This window comes from Rhopilema esculentum, chromosome 21 (assembly GCF_057945365.1).
Source record: "Rhopilema esculentum isolate cy_ngs chromosome 21, ASM5794536v1, whole genome shotgun sequence".
NCBI classification, from domain to species: domain Eukaryota; kingdom Metazoa; phylum Cnidaria; class Scyphozoa; order Rhizostomeae; family Rhizostomatidae; genus Rhopilema; species Rhopilema esculentum.
Window position 1 is genome coordinate 5,752,618 of NC_142835.1, and position 22,674 is coordinate 5,775,291.

Sequence of the window (22,674 nt, forward strand, 5' to 3'; positions counted from 1 at the left end):
ATTTGCTCTACATGAAGGACAGTATATTATTGACTCACTTTGACTGACATTTTCACGACATTGACACGACATTGACACGACATTGACTGTACATATTGTTGAGTAGTGTTGAAAAACATTGTAATAGCGAATGGCCCTTGCGTTCAATAATCTTATTCGATCACAAAAACCATATTCAAAAGAGCGTAGATTTGAAGTTTGCTAAGAGATTACTGTTACTTTGTTTATTTTCATATGGTTCAAAAAGTTATGAACAGGGACCAAATTACAGGGGTTTGACGGGGAAATAGCCTGTGCTCATATGACCATGTATCAGCCAATTCCTGGCACATTGTTTGAGGGGGGGGGGGGGTACCTTTTAATGCTCTTTTGGGATATATAGTCAAAATTGAAAAATTCTAAAAATAGAATTTTTCTGACGTCATCCCAAAAGAACTTTAAAACATTGAATAAGACTATCTATTTCTCTGACTGCTTGCCAAAATCTCCGATAGATAACATAGCTGAACTTCTGGATAGATGTCTTTGTCATCCATTACCCACTAAACAAGCAAAAGCACGGGCCTGGTGGTTGATCCTTGAGGTACACCACACAGCTCACTCTTAGCTCTTACTTCCAAAGCCAAGACCATATTGCTGCAGTAGTTACAAGATTTGAATCTAACATAAATGCCCCAATCCTATATGCATCTGATTTTCAAATTTTCTCTGAAGTGAAATGACTTGAAACAAGCAAAAAGCAGAGCAGTTATTATATTCATGGGAGCTCTTTAAGGTACTAAGCAGTGATAAAATGCGGGAGATGACTGAATGTATACTCTCTCGAATCCCACCATCCACGAATCTTGGCAACTCAATAGATTTCTAGTGAAGTTGACTCATAGTTTGGTACCAGTCACTTAGTCACTCATCTTTTGCTTGCCTGGTTCTAGTTGAATTGAATTGAATGGACAAGCACCGAAAGATGGCGACTATGAAGACAATGAGCTCTGGATTTTGAAGGTAAATAAAGTGCCTTTGCCGCCGAAAACAAGGAGATTTTCCTCGCTTCTTTAATTTCATTATATGATGTGATGCAAAAGAAACAGAAAGAGGTTTCATACTCTTGAGTCAACCTTCGTATCGCCATGTCACATCAATCGGTGAGTCTTGCCTTGTTATCCTCTCGTTGCTTCCTTCTCCTTTGGCCTCGTATGAAGCTCTATACATTTCTCGCTTACCTTTAACCTAGAAAAAAATTCAAGTTCATTATCATGTCTGTTCGAGTCACAGGGATTGTTTATTATCCTTACAAATTGAAATTGAATTTAGAGAGTATAGAACATAATATTATCAGCGGAATCAAACCGTTATCGAAAATTATGATAATTTTTGGCAAAAATATTTGGATGTCATAAGGTCTTCCCGTGCGTGGTATCAGTTTACTGTTTTAAGCCAGAGGTTCCGTTTACTTCCGTGTACCAAAAGCTTTGACTTGAAAGGCATTTCCCAGGAAATATACATTATTAGGAATTGACACATCTGCCTGTTTCTGTGAAATGCCATCTCCATAAACAAAATAGCTTTAGAATCTCACACTTGATTGAGTAGAAGTTTCGAAATATTTTGTTGATTCATTTATAAATGCGTTTGTTTTGCTTTGTTAACTGAAACAGATTATAATTTGTTTACTTTGTCTGCACAACTGTTACACAAAGCCATTCTTTTTAACACTTTTCCAGTTTATCAAGTTCTATCAGTTTCTCAAGAATGCATGATTCTGTTATCATAATTCATCAGAAGCATCAGTTATCCACCTTTTTCGAATTAATAAAGTTCTTGGTCAACAAAAAAGCCTCTTTGACACAGGCCTTGCAAGCGTGGACTTCATCTCCCCTTATGATGTGGCATATTGCAAAGAAAACAATGTGTTTGCATGGGTTTTATATATAATAGCTGTTCACAAAAAGGACAATTTGTAGTTGGTCTGTGCATTGTACCATGCAATACTTTATGTCATCAAACCAAATGTTAATGGTAACCAAATATTTTTACAAGAATTTTTTTTCATTCATTAGCACATGCACATTTAGATGAAAAATGATATAATTTGCTCACCTAATAGCCAGCATGAAGTTTAGATGGATGATACATTAAGACAAGTATCAGTGTAAATAGGGACTTTAATTATGTTTTTGTATGTATATATAGCAATAACTTTTTGTCATACCCCTTTGCCTCCTTTTAGCTATAGTCTTCTGAGAATCTATCTCCTCGTGTGCAAACAACATGACTATTATTTTCTTATTAGAACTGCAGTTATATTAACATGATTCATAAAGTTACAATGGATTCATTTTTTTTTCAATTTAACAAACTCAGACAATTAGAAAAAACTTTATTAAGAAAGATTGAAGGCTGGAGGTGAGAACAAAAATTCTTGAAAAACTGAACCTGAAATAAATTTTTTGATTCAAAATCTGTGTTCAAAGTATAATTATTCATTTTATCAAATTATTATTGTTATTTTTAAAAGACTAAAAGAAATCGACTTGACCCAGAACAAGTATTCACAATTCAACAAAAGATTGGAAAGGGATCATTTGGTGAAGTTTTTAAAGGGTAAGTTAAATGTTACTTGATCCTATTATTTTAGCCAAAAGAACCTACCAAAACAACCATAGGTAGACTTTCTGTTCACACTGGAACTGCTGGATCCGTACCAATTTGGGATCACTCTTCAAGGTTTACCTGTAGGATCCATATCTTGTCAGGAACAGTGTATACCAAAACAGCTGCAGATTGGGTACAAGACTGCAAAGGACCAGTGATTGGTTGCAATATTTCATAACCTATACAAAACACTTAACAAGCCAATAGTATACATAGATGCCATATCCAGACAATTTTATCCTTGCAAGATATCCTGTTTAGAACTTCAAAATGGATTGGTTCCTCTTGAGACATGCATCAGTGTAAATGGGGACTTTACTTTAGAATAATGAATTTATGTTTTTGTAGCCATAGCAATAACTTAAATCATTTGAAATAAATTCAGTTATTTCAAACAAAAATTAGAAAGAAACAATTAGAATGAGTAAGTTAACTTGCTACCTTTAAAGAAGAAATACATGATATGTTTTAGATATTGCTTTGATTTAGATATGAGTCAGGGGAATCAATATATTTGTCACCAATCTCAGTATTTTTTATTCTTGAAACAAGCTTATAGGAACACTTCAAATTCCTCAGAGAATCACCATCAAAAGGCAACACTGTATACACAGCAAGTATACTGATTGTGAATTGCCAAAAAGCATTAACTTAGAGAGAATATGATCAGGACATACCTAAGCAAATTGCGTTCTTCTAATCTTCATTAACAACCTTAATATTATCAAATTTTTATTCTAGCAAAATTAGATCTTTCTTGTATGAAGAAATGCCTCACAAATAATTGATTGGTGGATAATGATGTGAAAAAATTTCTCAACACATTCCTCAATAATTCCGTTTTTGGTTTTACAGAGTTGATAACAGAACAAATACAATTGTGGCTATAAAGATCATAGATCTTGAAGAGGCTGAGGATGAAATTGAAGACATTCAACAAGAAATCACAGTTCTAGCCCAGTGTGACAGTGATTATGTCACAAAATATTATGGATCCTACTTAAAGGTTTCTTTTAATTTCTACATTAAACATTGCTTATTTTACAACAGAAAACTCATTTTCATTTTTGTATCGACCTAAACCTAGAAGATGAGGACAAAATTTTTGCTGACAAAGTGGTGATTTTAGCTCTACTAAAGTTCTTATAATAAAATAGATTACACATGCTAATCTCAGTTTCCTTAGATTACTTGTTATCCCAGATTTAAATAAGACTTACTATTGCATATATCAATTATAACTGAAAATCAAAAGTATCAGGGATAATTTTATCTTTTGTATTCAACGAATTGAAAAATATATTTGAGAAAAATGTTGTCTTAATAGTAATGACTGTTTTTTGTTAAATGTAATGGCCATTGGTTGCCAAACTGTTTTACTCCCCATCCTAACATCACTAAAGTGTTGTATTGTTCGAAGATGTCAAGTGATGCATATTTTAAACTTTTTATCAGAATATAGAAAAAAATTGACAAATCAAGTCCAAGTTGAACTAAAGGTTTAAATTCTAATTCTGTATTAGGTACAATGTCCAAACATTTATTTATGTAAACATTTTCTGTCTAGGGCACAAAATTATGGATCATAATGGAGTATCTTGGAGGGGGTTCAGCCCTCGATTTGGTGAGTTTTGAAATGTTTGCCAGAGTAAATTTTGGCTTGTATTGGCTTTTTATGACTAAATTTTATGTTTTATTTATTTATTTTATTTACTTATTTATATGATCAATAGTAAGATATCCCTTTTTTCACTTAGGACGTCATTTCTTAAATTATGTCACTTTGTATTAAGTGTGTCCTTGTGCATCTTTTTTCTTTTCTATGCATCTTTATGTGTCACTATTTTTGGCTAGCTGCCTTATCTTTTCTTTGTAACTTTTGTTAAGAAATTTTCTAAATTTTGTTCTGTTTAGGTAAGCTAGAAAAATCAGCCAAAATAAAAAAACCACAGGTTCAAAGGATCCAAGTTTTGGATATTTCAAAATGACAACAAAGATGAAAAAAACAAAAATGAAAAAACAAGAATAATCAAAAGAAGGATTAAATATCAATAAATATTTGTAACCTTTAGCTGTTGATAAAATGTAACAATGCATTTTTTTGTATCCTCTCAAATACTCAAGCTACCTTTTCATTTGGTTTAGATGAAGGCTGGACCCTTTGACGAAATTTACATAGCAGTTATACTTAGAGAAGTTCTCAAAGGTTTAGATTACTTACACAACGAAAAGAAGTTGCATCGAGATATCAAAGGTATTTATCATATTTTGCTTTCAATTTTTCGTATTGTTTGTTGCTACAAATCTCGGTTTTTTTAAGTCGAGAGTTGTATAAAATAGCATTTTTTCACCCACGTTGTTAATTTGCTTCGAAGGAAACAATTCTGAAGTTATCGTTACAGTCATTGTTGAAAATATTCAAACGCCCACTTAACTAGATTTTCGCCCTCCCCAGTTGAGGTGTTATTAAATTTTAATGTTTGGTATTTATTGGTGGAAGCGCACCGACAAAAGTTTTATTAGCGAGAGACAGTGGCAAATTTAGTTGCAGCGCTGACACTGTTTAAAGTGTTTTAGGGGCTCAATATTTTGTTTAAAACTGCTTTCCGTGGGCTTTTAAGCTTATTACACCAGCAACGCGTTTCAACTTTGATGGAATTTACGTCCGTCTGCGGCTGCAGCTCTCCACAGTCTTAGATCCAGGCATAACTGCAATGGTTATACAATCGTCGAATAGACGAAAAAAAGTTGATTTCTCGCACGCTTAACGGCATTTTCTGTCCCAGTCTCATAGAGTAAGCTAAGGCGCACCTGATTGGTTATTTTCAACCAGTCATTGAGTTTTGTGTCTGATTTGTTTCGTTTCGACCAATCACCTTATTTTTTCTGTTCTGTACTGTCCCTTCGTTATGATTTATGTACTTTGTTGACCACTCCCTATCCACATTTTTTTTACGATTTAGCTGCAAATGTTTTACTCTCTGAAAATGGCGACGTAAAATTAGCTGACTTTGGGGTTGCTGGTCAACTTACCGATACGATGAATAAAAGAAACACTTTTGTTGGCACTCCGTTCTGGATGGCACCAGAAGTTATCAAGCAATCTGCTTACGATTCTAAGGTAAATAGAATTCATTTCCTTTTCAAAAGCATTTTGGGGTGATCTTGTTAAATTCCATTTTTTTGAAATTAAGAACACAGACAATTTCAGTAATTAAAAGCAGTGATATTAAGCAAGAAAAGGACCAATGAAAAAACGCCAAAAGGCAGTTAATTTTGGTAGGATATGACCGCCGATCCGCAATCAATGTCTGTTATATGTCATTGACTACAAATCTCAGTAGATGCCAGTATTCTTATTAATCAACTGAACGGTTAGAATGTTTACAGTCCTTGCCAAATGTCCTTAGGCTAAAAATGGTTAAAATTTTACAGTCTCTCCGTTTGCAAAACACAGAGAAAGTCCCCTCCCCAATATAATGTTTGTCTGTAACAGTTGCTAGTCAGTATTTTTCAAAGGAGAGAGGGAGATAGCTCTGGAAGTTTTCACAATTTTTAAGCGTTTTGCATCATAACATTTAACAGATGTCTGCATAACCAATCATACAAGTTTTTGTCACATTGCTACCGTCTCAAGATGTTCGGTTTAATGAATGTGTTTGCCTTTGCTGTAGGCGGACATATGGTCGCTTGGTATTACAGCCATAGAGCTAGCAAAGGGTGAGCCCCCACATGCAGACTTACATCCAATGAGAGTCCTGTTTCTTATTCCAAAAAATAACCCTCCAGAGTTATCTGGCAGCTTCAGTAAACCATTCAAAGAATTTGTTTCTCTCTGCTTAAACAAAGATCCAAGCGAGGTAAGTTTGTAGAAAGTTCATAACTGATTTATATTGTATTTAATGCTCCTTGGGTATTCTGGATTCCTTGATGATTAAGAAAATCGTCCTAACTAACTTTGCTGTGAACAGTAGCAAATAAAATTGATTCACTTTTCTTAAAAGGTATTAAACTTGGATTCAGAATTGTGAGAATAAAATGTCTCAGGAGAGATTCTACAAATCATATCAGAGACACGAGTCCGTGGTGTTTCTGTTTCAATAGTTTGTTACCCGGTTATGTCTTTATATGAATATTACTCATAAAGTTCCAATAATTTTTCAGAGACTCTCTGCGAAGGAACTGCTCAAACACCGATTTATAAAGACGGCAAAGAAAACAGCAATATTAACAGAACTTATAGAGAGGCACGCTCGGTGGAAAGCAGAAGGAGGGGAAGATCTAGACAGTTCAGACGACGAGGACAGGTTTGTAATGCCAGGATACAGCATTGTTTTCCGACGTGCTTAATTTCTTAGCTGAAAATTTGGAATTTGGAACCCGCCAAACAAAGTTGGAAGAGTTTGCTCAATTTATAGAAAATTTCTGATTTATTTCCTATAGTGATTGTAAAAAAGCTGAGAATTTCTAAATATTTGTACAGCTTGGATTTTCCTCTGTAGAGTAAAACTCCAAAGTAAAATCTGTTTCTATAAGGACCTATCTTACAGGGTTTAGAGGATGTTTAACACAATTTGTTCGCTCTTAGTTTAAAGAAAGGGTTTTTTTTAAAACGATGAAGTGTAATTACAGCTATTTGATTTAATCAATTCATCCTGGCTGGAGATCGGAAATCATCAGTAGTATTTTTCCTGTTAAGCCGAATTTCTTTTGTCAAAGGCGCGATCAAAGGTCTTCCTAAATAAAGATTTTTTTTCTAAGAATCAAGCTTTATTTCCTTTACCTAGCGTTTCATTATGAAGCAGGCACTACTTTTTCTGCATCAAATCTTACTTTTTCTGCATCAAATCTTACTTTTTTTGCATCAAATCCTACTTTCAATTTTTCAGTGAAGGCACAACACGTTCTCAGGCTGATCAACCGACTTGGATTTTTGATACAATAAAATCATCGCCGAAAACGAATTCAGAACTCGACAAGATGAATGATGACCGGGGGATCAACTCGCCAAAAACAGGAAGGCCCGAGAGACAACTATCAAAATCCTTGAAGAAACTCTTACCAGTCCTGGATGCGGTATGCTTCTTTCTTTTCATTTTTTGTTTAGTAAATCACACCAAACGACAGGTATTTTTAGTTCATATATTGTAGAAATTTTTTATGTCAATACAAATCAAGAACAAAATGTTGGTAACGTTGTTTCCAATACTGTTTTTGATGTCATTACTTAGCGCATAGCCCCTAGATTCTTTCTTCTAAAGTAGCGGCCATCTCTATCACTATATCATTATATACTAGTTTTATATAGCCTTTATGCAGTTGTAGAAGGACGTAATCTTCAAAATGGAGAAAAGAGTTTGTTTTTTATTGCATCTATTTGAGCTGGTGCTACAATGGATAAACAAGCTTTCATTCTAATAAAGTTCTTTATTGTTGCATCTACTCTGCACTTTTATGCTTGAACCAAGTTAAGCTCCATTGTTTAAACACGGTTTTGCCTTGATGTTACCTAACTGAACAGCCTTGCCATCAGTATTGTATGTTCAAGGTGCTTGTCTGGAAAATTGAATATTTTAAAATTTTTAGGACCATTTCAAAATAATAGGTAGTATGAAGTAGTGTTCATATCATTACCAGTTTCATATAAAATTTGTAGCTCAAAGTCAAACACCAGTCTAAAAGTTCAATTGTTGAAGATTTGGAGACAGTCATCCAAGATACGGACCGAAAATGTCCCGGAATCTGCGATGCTTTCGTTGGAGAGATCACGGATATCGTCAGAAGGTCAGTTTTGTTTTCCGACTTTTCTATATTGTTTGTATTGCATTATTCCGAAATATTTGAAAACTATTCCAAAACAATACACAAAAGCAAGTGCTTAGGGGCAGTAATCTAGCATAAAAATTTTAACTATAAATGACAAATGGTATAAGAAGTTTTGAAAGGCTGAAGAGCGTAGCCACAAGCTAAATTGAATTAATATTGCTATTATTATTAGTTGGTGCCATACATAGCTTAAAAGGCTAATTCAAACCAACTATTTACATTTTTACAAATTATAAAATTAAAACATAATCAGAAGAGAGAAATAATAAAAATTCGAGGCCTTTTCAGCAAAATCTTATCTATTCTTGGTCGTATTCTTGATTTATCAAGATTCTCAAAGCCATCTTATTTGAACTTGAAAAGTCTTTGTTTGTTGAGAACCAAGGACTTTTGTTTTTTCAACGTTTGACATTCGTAATATTTTTTTCGTAGCCATGCAACTAATAATCGAAGATAGCCCAGATATGCGAGAAATACCACTAGCAACGTCGTTGAAAGCTCAATAATTTCGATTGAACGGCAAGGGAGAAGATTTTGGCAAAACATGTTTTTTTACGAAAAGCATATGTCCAGGACCACAGATCCTGTTATAAATCGCTCTCTATTGCATCGTATGGACAGTGACATTTCATAATCAGAGTTTGCAAAGAACAATCCATTTTTGATAGTTAGCTGACACAGCATCTCCGTATTGTTTCTATGTTATGATCAAATTTTACCTAAGAAGCGAACTCGCTTGTTTTATTCTTTAAATATTATAATCTATAAAGCAGATGCTATTTGAATTGCAAATAGCATTTCCCCTTAAATTAAACTTTGCGATACGTGTCTTTTTCGATGAATCTCGTGCATAACTTAACAAAATTCCATAGATTGGTAAGCGGTTTGTATATATTATCAGCTATATTTTTAACTGCACGTTTTCCCCATAGCTGTTACCCTATCGCATTTACAGTTAAAGTGATTCTGAGTCCTTGTTTTTCCCTAAACCATTTTCCATCCCTCTCATCTCACCGAAAACTATATTCCACCTTTTATTGCTGGTTCAAAGCAATTTTCGACGTACTTAGTGCCTTTGAAGGGTTCATTAAAGCGCCTACAGAATACAACATTAGAAGATTGATTGAAACGTATGCGTTAATTCTTGAAAATGGCAGCTAATATTGCCATGTCAATAAAGTTTGTATAGTTGCGTATTTTGCCGTTCTTATATTTTTCTCAAATTTGCCAAATATTAACCATATATTTACACTGTGTATAGCAAGTATTTTTCTCTTTGAAGAGACACCATTATCGAGGTTTCCATCACATTCTGCCTTCAGCTCATTCTTTTCTTCGAGGAGGTCATAATCTTTATTTTGTAGTTTGCTCATTGAAGAATCTTCTAATAACATGTCTATAAATATATTGTTTGAATTCCTAAGTACTCGTTCTATTGTTGGTTTCTCAGTTGATATCAATACAGCTGGTTTAAAATTGTATTTAATATCTGAATTCCTTGCATTAAATAGCCTTGTGTGTTTTGAATTTCATTTTTGAAGCAGCAAAAGTAGCTCATCGAATCTTCCTCTTTTAAAGATGTTTTCAAATAAATATGTGTCATTTAGTCGTAGTCTATCTGTTTACAATGTCTTGAGATTCGTGATATTATTGTATTACACGTGGACTCGGGCTGATTGATACCTCATGTAAAGGCAACACCCATCGTGTTTGTCCGGAAGATCAGCAACTGCACTTGATTGAGTCAACTCCCGTCTATGCAGCTAAAAACATTGGCAGTACAGCTTCATTGAGCGGCGTATGGCCTTGATCTTTCCTACACATACAGTTTGACTCAAGGGACAGGGGAAGGCTAAATTACCGAATAAATTTGACAATGTCATCTTAACCTTGATTGAACGAAATTTAATCATGTTGAATATATGACAGGGTATAACCTTTTTATGCCCCTCGGGTTCTTACCAACAAACTCATGAAGAATTGGGGGTTAGGGGGTGTCACACTCCTTACACCCCCCGCTAGCTACGCCACTATTGATCCCCCCATCTGAATTATCCCAAAAAAGGCTGTGTCGAGAGAATTAATGTCACAATTTGTACACAGAATTACTTAAAAGAGCTAAAGCCTTTTTAACTAGGGGGACCGACCTCAGGTCAAATTTAATCAGCTTTTTGCTTGATAGTGAAAATCCACCTAAAAACTTTTCCAAAATATTATAGGTGTCACGATTTTATCTACTTCACTCTTTCTTATAAGAACCAGCGAGTTTAAGTTCAGGCTGGCTGTTCTTAATTTTTACGAAAATCCGAGACTGGATTGTTCTTAATTTGTTCTTTAATTATTAGGTTGTAAGCAGTGCAATTGTTACTGCGCTCTTGAGAGGTGTTCAGACCTCGTTTGCTAACAAAGTAAATAAGATTTAAGTTTGAAAATTCACCTGAAGGCGCCCCTAGATGGCGAGAAACTCCTCGCTTTTTAGATGAAACATTGTTCAAAATTACATTTTACAGTAGATCATCATCAGCTTATTCGCAAGTTTTTATTAACTTTTGACCAATTATGAGGCTCGTGTTCTTATAAACTTTTTCTTACAAACAAGAGTTTGATGGTTAATTTCACGGGAAAGTTTTAATTTGTTCACCCTCCCTTTACAAGTGCCCGTTCCCCACCCCTATTTGCTTGGGACATGCGTCAAATGATTTGCGCGCCAAATGTTGTATACTATTCGCAAGGAGGAAAACAGCCTGCTTCGAATCCTGCGGGTGTTCAATTTGAAAGGTATGTCATTACCGGAATTTTCCTTTCACCCTATATTTTTACAAGTTTTAGGTATCTACAATCATTTTAGCTAGCTAGGCTGTTTTTAGAAATCGAAATAACGTAATTTCCATCGTAAAGACGTGGTTGATGGAGTAACTAAGGAAGACAGTATTGGCGTGCCGGATGATGGCCTAATTCGAGTTGAATCGAATGCTTTAATGGCATCTGGCAGTACTACATTTGTTTATTTATGGCTTTCATATTTAGCTAAGCTTGGGATTTGTCCCGGTGCACTTTTGTTGCTTTGCTGGAGTTAAGACGGATTATGCTTCAAGGTACAAACCTTGTAGCCAAGAAGCGGTGGGTTTTAAATTTGTTTTCATGAATACCGCTGAAAGAATAAAGGTATACCCAAATGTGCGATATGAATTGTTTTGAACTGTATGAATTGTAAATGGCTTTTATGAATTGTTATTTCAGTTCTGCTTACGTTTTGTTAATATTAAAAATTTTTATAATCTAGGAAGTTATACTCTTCAAATGCTATAGCTTCATAAAAACAAAACGTAGGCCTAATTATTTTGTATACAAACACACCAGAGCAAGTCTTTTTTGGATAATTATTTAAGTTGCCACTAAACATTACTTGTTCTTGAATTAATGTGATGTTAATGGATGTATCTGTATTTTGGCATTCCAATGTTATTTCTATAAATATGCTATATGATGTCCTATCCACACGAACTTGGCTCTAACATGTTTTGGTGAAATTATGTTTGATATGAGGTAATTTTTGCAGACATGCCAGGTTTGCTAGCTGAAAGAAAATCAGGAATGGCTACTCCGGAAATTGCTGGTGAAACTGACAGTGCAAGTGATAAAGAAAATAGTGAGGTACATATATAAGTAATCCAATACCTCTAAGTAATTCAAGGCCCGCCAACCCAAGATATTTTTTGAAAATTATCTCTGCAAACTTGATAAAGCAAGTGTGTGTGTAACAGAATGTTTTGTCTCAACTCATTCTTAAATGGTTACATAACCTAATTCAGTATATGTCATCTTGAAAAATGACTTTGTCTGCTTATGCATAAATTGGGAAGAAGGTCATACAAATAATAAATAACACTTTTCATGGTCTTACAAGGTTTTGGAATACAAACTAAGAATTTTGGAATGTACACCCAATCTTGGTATCTACAAGATCTAAAGCAAAAGTGCCCTGTTTTTGCACCAAGCCTTGGTAGTTTTTTAACTGCAAAAGGACAATTACAAAATAGTACTAATTATTTGCTTCAGAGGTCATCTTTGGAAAAAAATGTTTTTGATTATACAGGTAGTTGGAACAGGTAATATTGCAATTTTACCTTAAACACACCTTAAACACTAAGCATTCAATTTGCCACTAAGCAATTGCCTGGCAAAACTGCAAGTGAAAAAGCTTTTTTGTTGTGAAAGGAAAATAACTGATGTATATATATATATATCAGGCTTTCGTGGGAAAAATATAGCAGGCGTGCTAACCACCGCACCCCTGAAAACATCCAGGCGTGTGATGGCGTGTGACATTTTTTCACAAAACATTTTGGTAATTATGGTAGATCTATGAAGAAATGGCCAACACGAAAATGATGACAGCAATAATTTGATGAAATTTATTTCGCTGAATTCTTACCACGACTACTTACATTATAGCAACTGAGCAATTTTCTAAACAAGTATAAACTGAGCTTATTTAATATATCCAAAAAAATGGCACTACAAGTATAGAAATATGTTTGCCATGTCGTAAGCAGTTTTCATTAGCTTCAATAATGAATCCTTAGTAGAATCATTGATGCTTTGGCGTTCATCTGGTTGTAATGGCAGTTTTTCGTGCATCGAGAGCCCTTTGTTATCAAACATGACAGCTATTTTGTGTACCTCACTGGCCAGATACATAAAAGATAATGATGGCCCAATTTTCATTAAATCAAATGTTGCTAAAATCTAGATTTAAAGCATAGCGATGTCTAAAGAGGGGGCTGCAGGGAGTAGCGAAATCTGCAAATCCTCTGTTATTTTTTTCTGCATCATTGGCAAATCGGCTCCTTTTTATCGCAAAATCGGCTACTTTCGTACATTAATGATAGAAAATGAAAGTCTTGTTGAAAACACTAAATGTTCCTCTTAAAATTCGGGGACAAAAAAATGTCTGTTATAGTCTTCGGTGTTTGTATTTGTTCGATGAAATGCCTTAAAGCCTTGAAAAGGTGTAAACGTTTGCACAAATCTCTTCTCCTTTTTTGCATCATTAAAAGTGCATGTTTGCCAATGTATGTTTTTTGTCGCTGGCAATAATGACTCCACCGAGAAATAGTGATAAATATACACCAGGAATAAGTAGACCAAAATAACGGTGAAAATTTTTGGAAAAGTTCGTCATATTGAGGAAAATTATGATGAAGAGACTAAATCAGGTTCGTTATAACGAGAATTCGTTATATACGGAATTCGTTATACAGAGGGAAAATGTGCAGAGACAGAGTTCAAGGGGCCAGACATTTTTTGTCATGCCAGAAAATTAGTTGTACTTGTAACCAGGTCAGGTTTCATAATATCAGGATTCCACTGTAGATTAGTTCTATGATTATTTCAAAATTTTATATTTAATCCGCAATCCTGAAAAGGTGTCAAGCCTTTTTGAAGTGGCATTACGTAATTGTACCAAGGAGGGATCAATATATTAACTCATCTCAAAAACGCACAAAACCAATAATTATGAATTTTGCTCCGATAATAAAAGAAGGCGTGCGATGTTTTGCACTCCTGGAAAGCAGCAGGCGTGCGCCAGTGCGTGCGCGTGCGATCGCACGCCTTTCGGACGAAAGCCTGTATATATGAAAACTGGATTATCCAATTTGCTTTAGCTATATATTCAAAAACACAAATGTTTTCATGGGAATAATGTTGGTGGAAACTGGTCCATCTAATTACAATCAAGTTGATTTAAAATCATAGTTGTGTAGCTATTGATGATGCCAAATAGCATTTGTTTATGATAGCCAGTTATACTTCCTTGAAGACTTATATCAGCTAAGGCTTTCTGGGGAGAAAGCTCTTAGGCCTACCTTTAATAAGTATTTCCCTTCATCCCATAACATATTTATTGAGCTTGTGCCCAAACACATCAAACATGCAGTAGAATGCCTTGCATTTGAAAAACCTCTCATATGGCAATAGACTTGAATAATGGATGTGTTTTAGTGACAGCAGTTGTTGCTATGGATAAAGAAGATGAATAATAAATTGCAATCAAATGTCTACCTTTTTTGATAAAGTTACAGATAAGAGATTGTTAGATTACTTGAGAACTTGTCATTTAACTTAATGCATCCTTTTGCTCTTAATATAATCAGAACATGTTTTGTCTGATCTATGACTTTGTGCTGTAGGATTCACATTTTGTTCGGAGAAGCACAAGAAGGATGTCAAAGCCAGAATTCTTGTCAGTATCATTTGTAAGTCCAAGAGGTATACCAGGAAAAAGCCCCACCCAGTTGTCTCCTGGGAATTCGTCCCCAATATATTCACCAAATCAGTCATCAGAACATGAAGCAACAGAGGATAACAAAGCAAGGTTAGAAAGTTTTAAAAAACAATTCTCAAAATGATTTCTTTGTTTTTAGTTATCTTCCTTATTCCTTTACCCATATTCTTTTCTAGAAGAGATTTTTAGAAGAAATCTATAAGAATCTTTTTCCTTCAATCACTGTTAATTGATTTGATTTGTTGTGTACAAATCATGCATGTCATAATATTTTGCATGATCTCCATGCAACTTTTTTAAATAACAGGACTGAGGATTCAGAAGAAGATTTAAGTGATCATGAAGTATCATTCAAAAAGCCTGCCATGCCAAGTCAAAGAGGAAGGAAAAGAAAAAGTAGCAACTTAGGAAGAGAGGTATTTGATTTTGCTGTAGATAACTGGAATGGTGTTTTAGGGTTAAGTGGCCATTGGGTATGAATAAAAATGGGTCAAATTTCCTGTCTAATTCAAGATGATTCCAATGTTTCATCTTTTGTTACTATTTAGAATCTTTTCCTAGTCCTGATACCATGATCAGCTTTTCAGCATGTTGGTGGAATTAAATTGGAGTATTTTGAATTACGATTATATATCATTTTTTTACCACAAAGTGTGCAACACAATATTTTCCTTAGAGATAGATTCAAGATCCATTCAAGAAGACAATGCAAAACAAATTTAATAAGCAAAATTGGAATAGTAATATTGTGGAGTAGTAAGTTAAATGATGATTTAAATTGTTTGATTTATTAAATATTCAGTTAATGCAAGTTTCTGTCTTTCTTTCAGGAAGCAAAGAAAACAAGAAAGAGTGGGGGTGGTCGGAAGAAAGCACAAGCATCAGGTCAAAAGCATGGAATGCCAAATATGTCTGATGAAGAAGAACAGTCACTTTTTGATATTGTTAAAGGCGGAAAAACAGCATTGCGGGTAAGAAAAGCATTGCTCCTTTGGTAGTGCTAAAGTTGTATAAATTCTGAGTGAGTGTTTCTCTAGGACAATCCTAGTATACACCCCCTTTACAACGTTACCCAGATAGTTTCTTATTAAGTTGCGAACCTATTGTTAGAGAAAGTGGCAGTTTCAAAGGCAGTTTTCATGAAAACATTATTATCAATTTCCTCAAATTTTTTCTTGAAGCCTTTAGGCCTTTGATCTATTTTTTCACTGAAAAAAATTCATCTTGTGAGCAAACTTTGTGAGAGTTTTTTCTCAAAGTGGTAGTGACCAAAACAAAAGAATTATCTTATGAACAATGTCTAGAAATAATGTTTTATCACAATGATGGAGAAAAGCTATGATTAAATTGCTAACATCTTTGGATGCATAAAGACTGCTGCTTTTGACATGTGCAAAAAAATTGAAAAAACAAGGAGCATAAAAAAGTTGTCACAGTCAAAAAGAGCAAGAGCTCTCATAACATCAACAGCCAAGCATTTCTCCTAACTGATTTGCATCAAAACTGATTTGGGTCATTACACAAAATGACACAAAGTATTTGCAAACAATTGAACTCTCAAAAGCTGTTGGTAAATATTGCAAGGAAAATAAAGAATTGTCAATGTACTTTCATACTGATTGTTTTCTACAATACTTGCAGCTGTAAAGAAATATCGTGGCTTTAAGGCTTTGCGCTGAATGATATATGTCTGCTCTGGAAGAACTTTAAGATTTGCTAAAATTACATAATTTCTATGCATGTTTTATTACTGATCAGTGGCATCTCCATGCAAATATTTTCCCCAGCTAAGAGTAAACAAGCTGTGTTTCTCTTTATTTAAAAATATTTGTGTCTCAAGAACTAGTGACCATGTTTTGTTGCCCAATTTGAACTGAGTCCAAGTCACCTGACTTTGCTGTTCTTTGCTTATTTGACATCAGTTGATTTGCGTAAGGCTTGTAGCACAAAGGTTTCTCATTTTAACAAAAATTGAAAATGGATAAAAGCGTACAGACTTTGCAATATTTTAATGTCTTTGTTTATTTTGGGAGTGTTTCTAAAAAAATTATTATCACTATAAGTTAAAAATTCGTTTTCACCAGCCTAATTTGTTTCTGTCTGAAAGCACAATCAATCTTCGAAATGTCCATATACTTTTGTGAGGGGAGTGTATAAAAGTATGAAAATGATATTTTGGGGTTATAAAACAATTATGAAAAAATCATCTTGTGAGAAATTTGCCTTCCACATCCAGTAATTTTTTGTCAACAACTTTGTTGGCTAGGACATCAGGAAAGTGAATTTTGTTTTTAAAAATTGTTATCAGTCTTGGCGTCTGCCATTCTAAAGTAAGTATCTCTGTGCTGTTTATAGTTGTGGCTTATAAACAATGATGGCTTACATTTCTTTGTGAACCAAATTTTCTGTACCTTCTAATCGAGGGCAGAGTAAATACAAAGGTAGCTTATAATTTAATTACTATGTTAGGAACGGATTGTCAGCTGGTTTATCAACCTAGCAAGGCAAATATAAAGGCATGCAGATCCTAGTCTTTTTATCAAATTTTAATGTACTGATTTAATCAGAACAGTTGAAATACTTAGCTGAAAGTGCACTATTTGGAATGAAGGATATAATTTTTGAATTCAAATTAGGCTGTACTTGATGATTGGATTGAAACATACAATGAAGATAAGGAGGGTGCAATGGTGGATCTTATTCAGTTTTTTGTACAGTGCTGTGGTTGCAAAGGTAAATATCATAATTGATGGATTTTCAATTACAGCTCTTCTGCTTCTGTTTGAAGAAGTTCTGTCATTAACAGATTGTTTGTCATCATAAATATGTTTTGCAATATTTTAAACTAAGGTAAACTAGAAGCCAAATATTTTATTCTTTGTGTATAGACTGTTATCTTGTAGCCATATATTTAGAGAATTTTTCAATGACAGATTGTAAAAGATTTTGTCTCTTATTTCCCATTTATTTTTTCTAGGAAAAGTAACAAGGGATATGATAGAGGCGGAAGAGACAGTTCAGGCAATAAGACAATTGACAGAGACATTTGATGAGGACAGTCATGAATACCCACTCATTGCAACTGGTCCTGCTAGCAAGAAATTCAAGGTTTGAGATGTCATTTGAAAAAAGCATTTTTCTTATCAGAAGCTACATATATTTGCACATATTATAACAGATATTTTCTGTGCTTCAGGAAAAAATGGAATCACAATTTCTTTGTTTTGAACCATTGTGTCACTAATTTCAGGAAGTTTTGTTTCATAAATGTGTGTTTAAATAGTTTAAATTAATTTTGTTCGATTTATTTTCCGTTGTTGCTTATCCAAAGATTTCACTTTTTCATGTTGTGATCTAGAGGTTAAGTTTGATTTGATAATTTTTTTCAATCTTTATTCTGCAAAATTTGTCTGCCCATTCAAAGTAATTGTCTATGCATTTTCATAGTCTAGGTAATTGCCCCTGCATTTTTTTCAATATGCACAAGATATCCGGTATGACATTAGGTGTTTTGATTTAGAATGTTGCGAGCCATTTATTGCCTAGTAACATCTTTTGAAACAAAGGTAACAACATGATGTTGGTTTTTTTGTAGAGCAACCTGTCACATTTTGTTGAGCTGCTTATCAATCAATGCCAATACAATGTTATCTATGATGAAATTATGATGGATACCCTAATAAGTTGGCTGATCGGCCTGTCAGACTCACAAGTCAGAGCGTTTCGACATACAAGCACCTTTGCAGGTTAGTTTTTACTTTGTATGGCAATTTAAACAATCTTTAATGAAATGTATTATTTGTATTGCTGAAAAGGAAGTTGAAAATTTTGCACAGCATGCTAGGCTACTTCTTAAAACCAAATTGACTAAGTTTGCCTGATCATAATGGTGGGAACATGGTGTCAAAGGCTCAAAACATTAGCCTTTCAATTTTTCGTACATATTTCCAGCAAAGATGACTATCTAGCCCAAAAGTTTACCATTTCAAGGTATAAAAAGCCATTCACTATCCAATAGTTATCGCAGTATCCTGACTCTAAAGCCTTTACTATGATAAACATTGGATAGTAAATGGACAGAAAGTTTTTAGTAAATGCTTCTTTTTTCAAATCTTTATTTTTATTATTAGTTTTTTATTAGTTTAACAGTTAAAGTAAGGATGCAAGCAAAATGCCCTAATCTAATACATTGACTAGTTTTCAATTGTATTATCTGTTCTTCCTACAAATTGGCAAGTTGATTTGTGTTTATGTCAGGAAATATTGAAAGCAGTGATTTGATAATCAGCTCAAAAGTGTTAATGAATAACAGATAATCTTCAACTTGAACACTTTACTAGAGCACATTGTTTGATATTTACCTTTTTCACTGTTTTAGGCATGAAAGTTGTAACTGGTTTAATCAACGTGGCTTTAAAAGTCAGTGTCGAATCAGACAATACACAAGTAAGAGACATTGTATTCCCTATGTTTACAGTTTTACTGATATTCTTTAACATAGGTTTATCTTTTGTCAAAGCTACAGATCATTAATATTTTTTAATTTTAACCATAGCGACAACTTGATACAGAAAATAAGAAGCCAGTTAACAAAAGATCTCGTGAGAATGTCGAAATGTTGCAAAGAAAACGAGAAGAGGTGAGAAATTCTTAACTTGGATTATTAAATAAATTTTTTGGTTCAAACATAAGAACTTGAACATTTTAGTGTCGAAAATGAATGTATTTTAGTTAGAGGTTGCTAAAGAATTGTCTGATGTTCTCAGAATAATTTTTAATTTGATAATTCCGGCTGAACTATTTATATAAAATTCAAATCTATGCTAAACAATGAAATTTATACTCTGATGCGTTTTTTAATTGCATGTTTTATTTCTATAGCTGAGGCAAAATGTTGCAGATTTGCAAGAAATGATGACGAGAATTTTCTCAGGAATTTTCGTACATAGATACAGGTAAATTACCTTTGTGTTGTATTTTGCAATGGCGTAGCAAGCACGTTTGTCTTAGGGAGTGGGATGGGATTGGGATGTAGGAACAGTTAGTTTCATAGCAAAGTGAATCTTAGCTCGGTGAATTGTATAGTAAGAAATTTATGATATTTTTTTGGTACCACTATATGATTCTATGGTCATGTGTCTAAGATTTTTTATTTGCTGTTGTAGTCATTTTATGAATACAATGAAATGGTGTTCGTTTTTTGCAAATATGACAAACATGTATTTCTCCCCGTTCTCAAGGACTGCTGTCCAAATTAACTTCTGTTTATTAATTTTGATTCACAATTTCTTCCATTAGAGATGTCCGTCCGGAGATTAGAGCAACTTGCATTTGTGAGATAGGGTTATGGATGAAAAATTACAGGTAATTTGGCTGAAGTATTTTTCTGTTGGTCTTAAAAGTGTCTCATCCAAAATCATTTTGATTCAAAGGAAGGCACATCCTTCTAAATTTGTGGCATCAGATGTTTTTCCTGTATTGTTGAGATTGTGAGAGAATCTCGGCAAAATGTTAGATATTGGATTGATTAGATTAACATGAAATGAATTTTGTTGTTTTCCACTTTTCTTGCCATCACGAGTTTTTGCAAAACTGGAGGACTTTAATAAATGGTATTTATTTTATATAAAGAGATTGATGTCGCTGCAACAATTCTAATAAAACTGATCCTTGGGTTTGTTCCGATCAATTTTTTAGCATTTTATTAATTCTAAATCTTGACGTTTTCAACTAGATAAACACGATCAAAACTTCAAGTTTACTGCTTTCAATCAAAACGTTGTAAAATTTATCTCCAGAAATTGGACACGTCAAGTCAGCGGACAGCTGAGCAGACAATAACTATAAGGATTCAACTAACTTTTTTTATTCATATTTTTTCTGTAATTTTTCTTTTTCAATTCGATTTTCTCAATTTTAAAGAGATATGAATTTCTTCACCCAGCTCTTTCTTTGGAATAGCAGAGCAAACATACACCAAATATATTGGATGGACTTTACACGATAAGGTAATTTTGCAATTGGGCATCGTCGTAAAGGCCTTTGATTTTGAGGAAGATAACATGATATTTTTGACTGCACGTTGTTTTGATCACTCATAACTGTGACAACAATCCGACTGTTTGAGCTGGAATTCAATGAGCAAAATATTGATTCATGTCGCTTTGAGTTTCAATTAATAGCAGCTCTAGATTATTCATTAATCAATTTGCTCTAGCAAAATAGACACATTTTTCATAGCATGTTTTTCTCTGAATTTTCTTACTTTTTATGGAGCTGGCTAACGCTCGTGATGATGCAATCGTAGGTTGGCGAAGTGCGTCTTACAGCTCTGCAAGTCCTGCAAGGGCTTTACGAATGTGACAGCTTTGTGCCACAACTGGAACTTTTTACAGAAAGATTTAAGGTGAGGTATTACTTCCGCTCCCCCAATTTCAATGCTCTTACTTCAGTTCGCATAAATCGTTTTTTTAATGAATGATAAATTAGAAATTTTTCTAGAACTGCCTGTATGGCAGCATGCAGCAATACCTTATAGGGTTTGCTTCAAAATCCAAAAAAAAGAAGTCTTTGATGTCTACTGTGAAACAGTTTTATGAAATCATAGTCAATTATGAAGTCATAGTTAAATGTTTGGTCTTTATCTATTCACTTATTTGCTTTTATAAATATTAAACCCGGTTACAATTTTCTACTGCATTTTTTAATGTGCATATTTAACATCGTTTGCTCTCGTTTAAGGAGCGAATTGTTTGTATGACGCTTGACAAAGAAAGTGATGTTTGTGTCCAGGCAATCAAAGTAGCTGGTCTTTTCTTCAAGTACGTTTGATAAATTGCTTTTGTTGAATTATTTTGTTAAGATAACTCGTGTATTTGCAAAAATTATGCGCCAAATTTTAACTTCTTTTTGAAATCAATAACAGAACCTCTAGAGTTGAAGCTTCAATGATATAAAGTTTCAGTACATGTAAATTTTGAAAATAGTTTCACAAGCAGACTTGAGCTGCATCTACTTAACCGAGAAGGCTTTTTCAGTTGATTTTGGTCAAGCAATTGTATTTTCCTGACGTTGCAGTATTCTTCCTAGATGGCAGTATTCTTCTGATATTCTTGATCAGGTATCACGCTTCTGATATTCTTGATCACGTAAGTCCAATAATCCTCATACCCCATTTTGTTATATTGAACATTCATTTATTGCAGACATGACTTGCTCATGGAAGAAGATGCCAGTCAAGTGGATCAGCTGGTGTTCTGTGACCAGAGATCCGTTGCTCATGCTGCTGGAGAATTTCTTAACATGCGTCTTTTTTATCAGGGAAATGAGGAAGAAGTGGATGTTGTTATTAAGTCTCCTTCAACGGGAAGAAAAGGTAGGGTGAAATTTGTCTGTTTGAATCAAAGATTTTAACATTTCCTGCTAAATTGGGATGCGTTTTAGGTATGTGCTGACACTGATGGCCGAATATGACTTGACTTCTTTAACTCCTCCCTCTGCACCCTCCCCTTTCCACTCTCATTGCATCTGTTCCACTGTCAGTTGGGCTTGAGCTAGATTCGCTTTAACGCTTCGCTAAATTCGCTTTTACGCCAAATTCGCTTTTACGCTAAATTCAAAATGTTATTATTAATATATGTTGCTGAAATTGGATCACGATAATGAATATTTTAATTTGGCTGTTTTCAATAATACTTTTTGTAAATAAAGCCAAATTTGAGCATCCCTGCTAATCAGTTTTCCGGCTTATGTTTGGTTTGCAATTTTCAAAGAATATTTCTTTTTATTTTTCGTAGGTACGAAAGGAGCCCTGATCAAACAAACCAACATGAAATATTTAGTGGATTTTTTTGTCAATTCTCAGGTAATCTTTTAATATTGAATATTTCAGAAATTAAATTCCAGCC

The 22,674-nt window shown here is 34.0% G+C and overlaps 2 protein-coding genes across 2 annotated transcripts in view; both read left to right on the top strand.

Annotated features, from left to right (window-relative positions):
- Positions 1-919: 919 nt before the first annotated feature.
- On the top strand, positions 920-10,082 carry LOC148957627 (serine/threonine-protein kinase 26-like). The gene is made up of 11 exons (XM_089114866.1): positions 920-1,142; positions 2,516-2,601; positions 3,508-3,658; positions 4,220-4,276; positions 4,798-4,906; positions 5,616-5,773; positions 6,327-6,512; positions 6,817-6,959; positions 7,542-7,728; positions 8,309-8,436; positions 8,911-10,082. The coding sequence occupies exons 1-11, from the start codon at positions 1,128-1,130 to the stop codon at positions 8,933-8,935; spliced, it is 1,245 nt and encodes a 414-aa protein (XP_088970992.1). The 5' UTR covers positions 920-1,127; the 3' UTR covers positions 8,936-10,082.
- A 1,092-nt stretch (positions 10,083-11,174) lies between these two features.
- Positions 11,175-22,674, top strand: part of LOC135684834 (cohesin subunit SA-2) — a 28,920-nt gene continuing 17,420 nt past the window's right edge. The window contains exons 1-17 of the mRNA XM_089114865.1: positions 11,175-11,256; positions 12,038-12,132; positions 14,673-14,857; positions 15,075-15,183; positions 15,598-15,738; positions 17,404-17,500; positions 17,745-17,875; positions 18,363-18,513; positions 19,146-19,213; positions 19,323-19,406; positions 19,649-19,722; positions 20,066-20,131; positions 20,712-20,775; positions 21,075-21,173; positions 21,509-21,588; positions 21,973-22,142; positions 22,564-22,631. Coding sequence (XP_088970991.1) covers positions 11,190-11,256; positions 12,038-12,132; positions 14,673-14,857; positions 15,075-15,183; positions 15,598-15,738; positions 17,404-17,500; positions 17,745-17,875; positions 18,363-18,513; positions 19,146-19,213; positions 19,323-19,406; positions 19,649-19,722; positions 20,066-20,131; positions 20,712-20,775; positions 21,075-21,173; positions 21,509-21,588; positions 21,973-22,142; positions 22,564-22,631 — 1,749 coding nt within the window. The 5' untranslated portion in view covers positions 11,175-11,189. The remainder of the gene's footprint in view (positions 11,257-12,037; positions 12,133-14,672; positions 14,858-15,074; positions 15,184-15,597; positions 15,739-17,403; positions 17,501-17,744; positions 17,876-18,362; positions 18,514-19,145; positions 19,214-19,322; positions 19,407-19,648; positions 19,723-20,065; positions 20,132-20,711; positions 20,776-21,074; positions 21,174-21,508; positions 21,589-21,972; positions 22,143-22,563; positions 22,632-22,674) is intronic.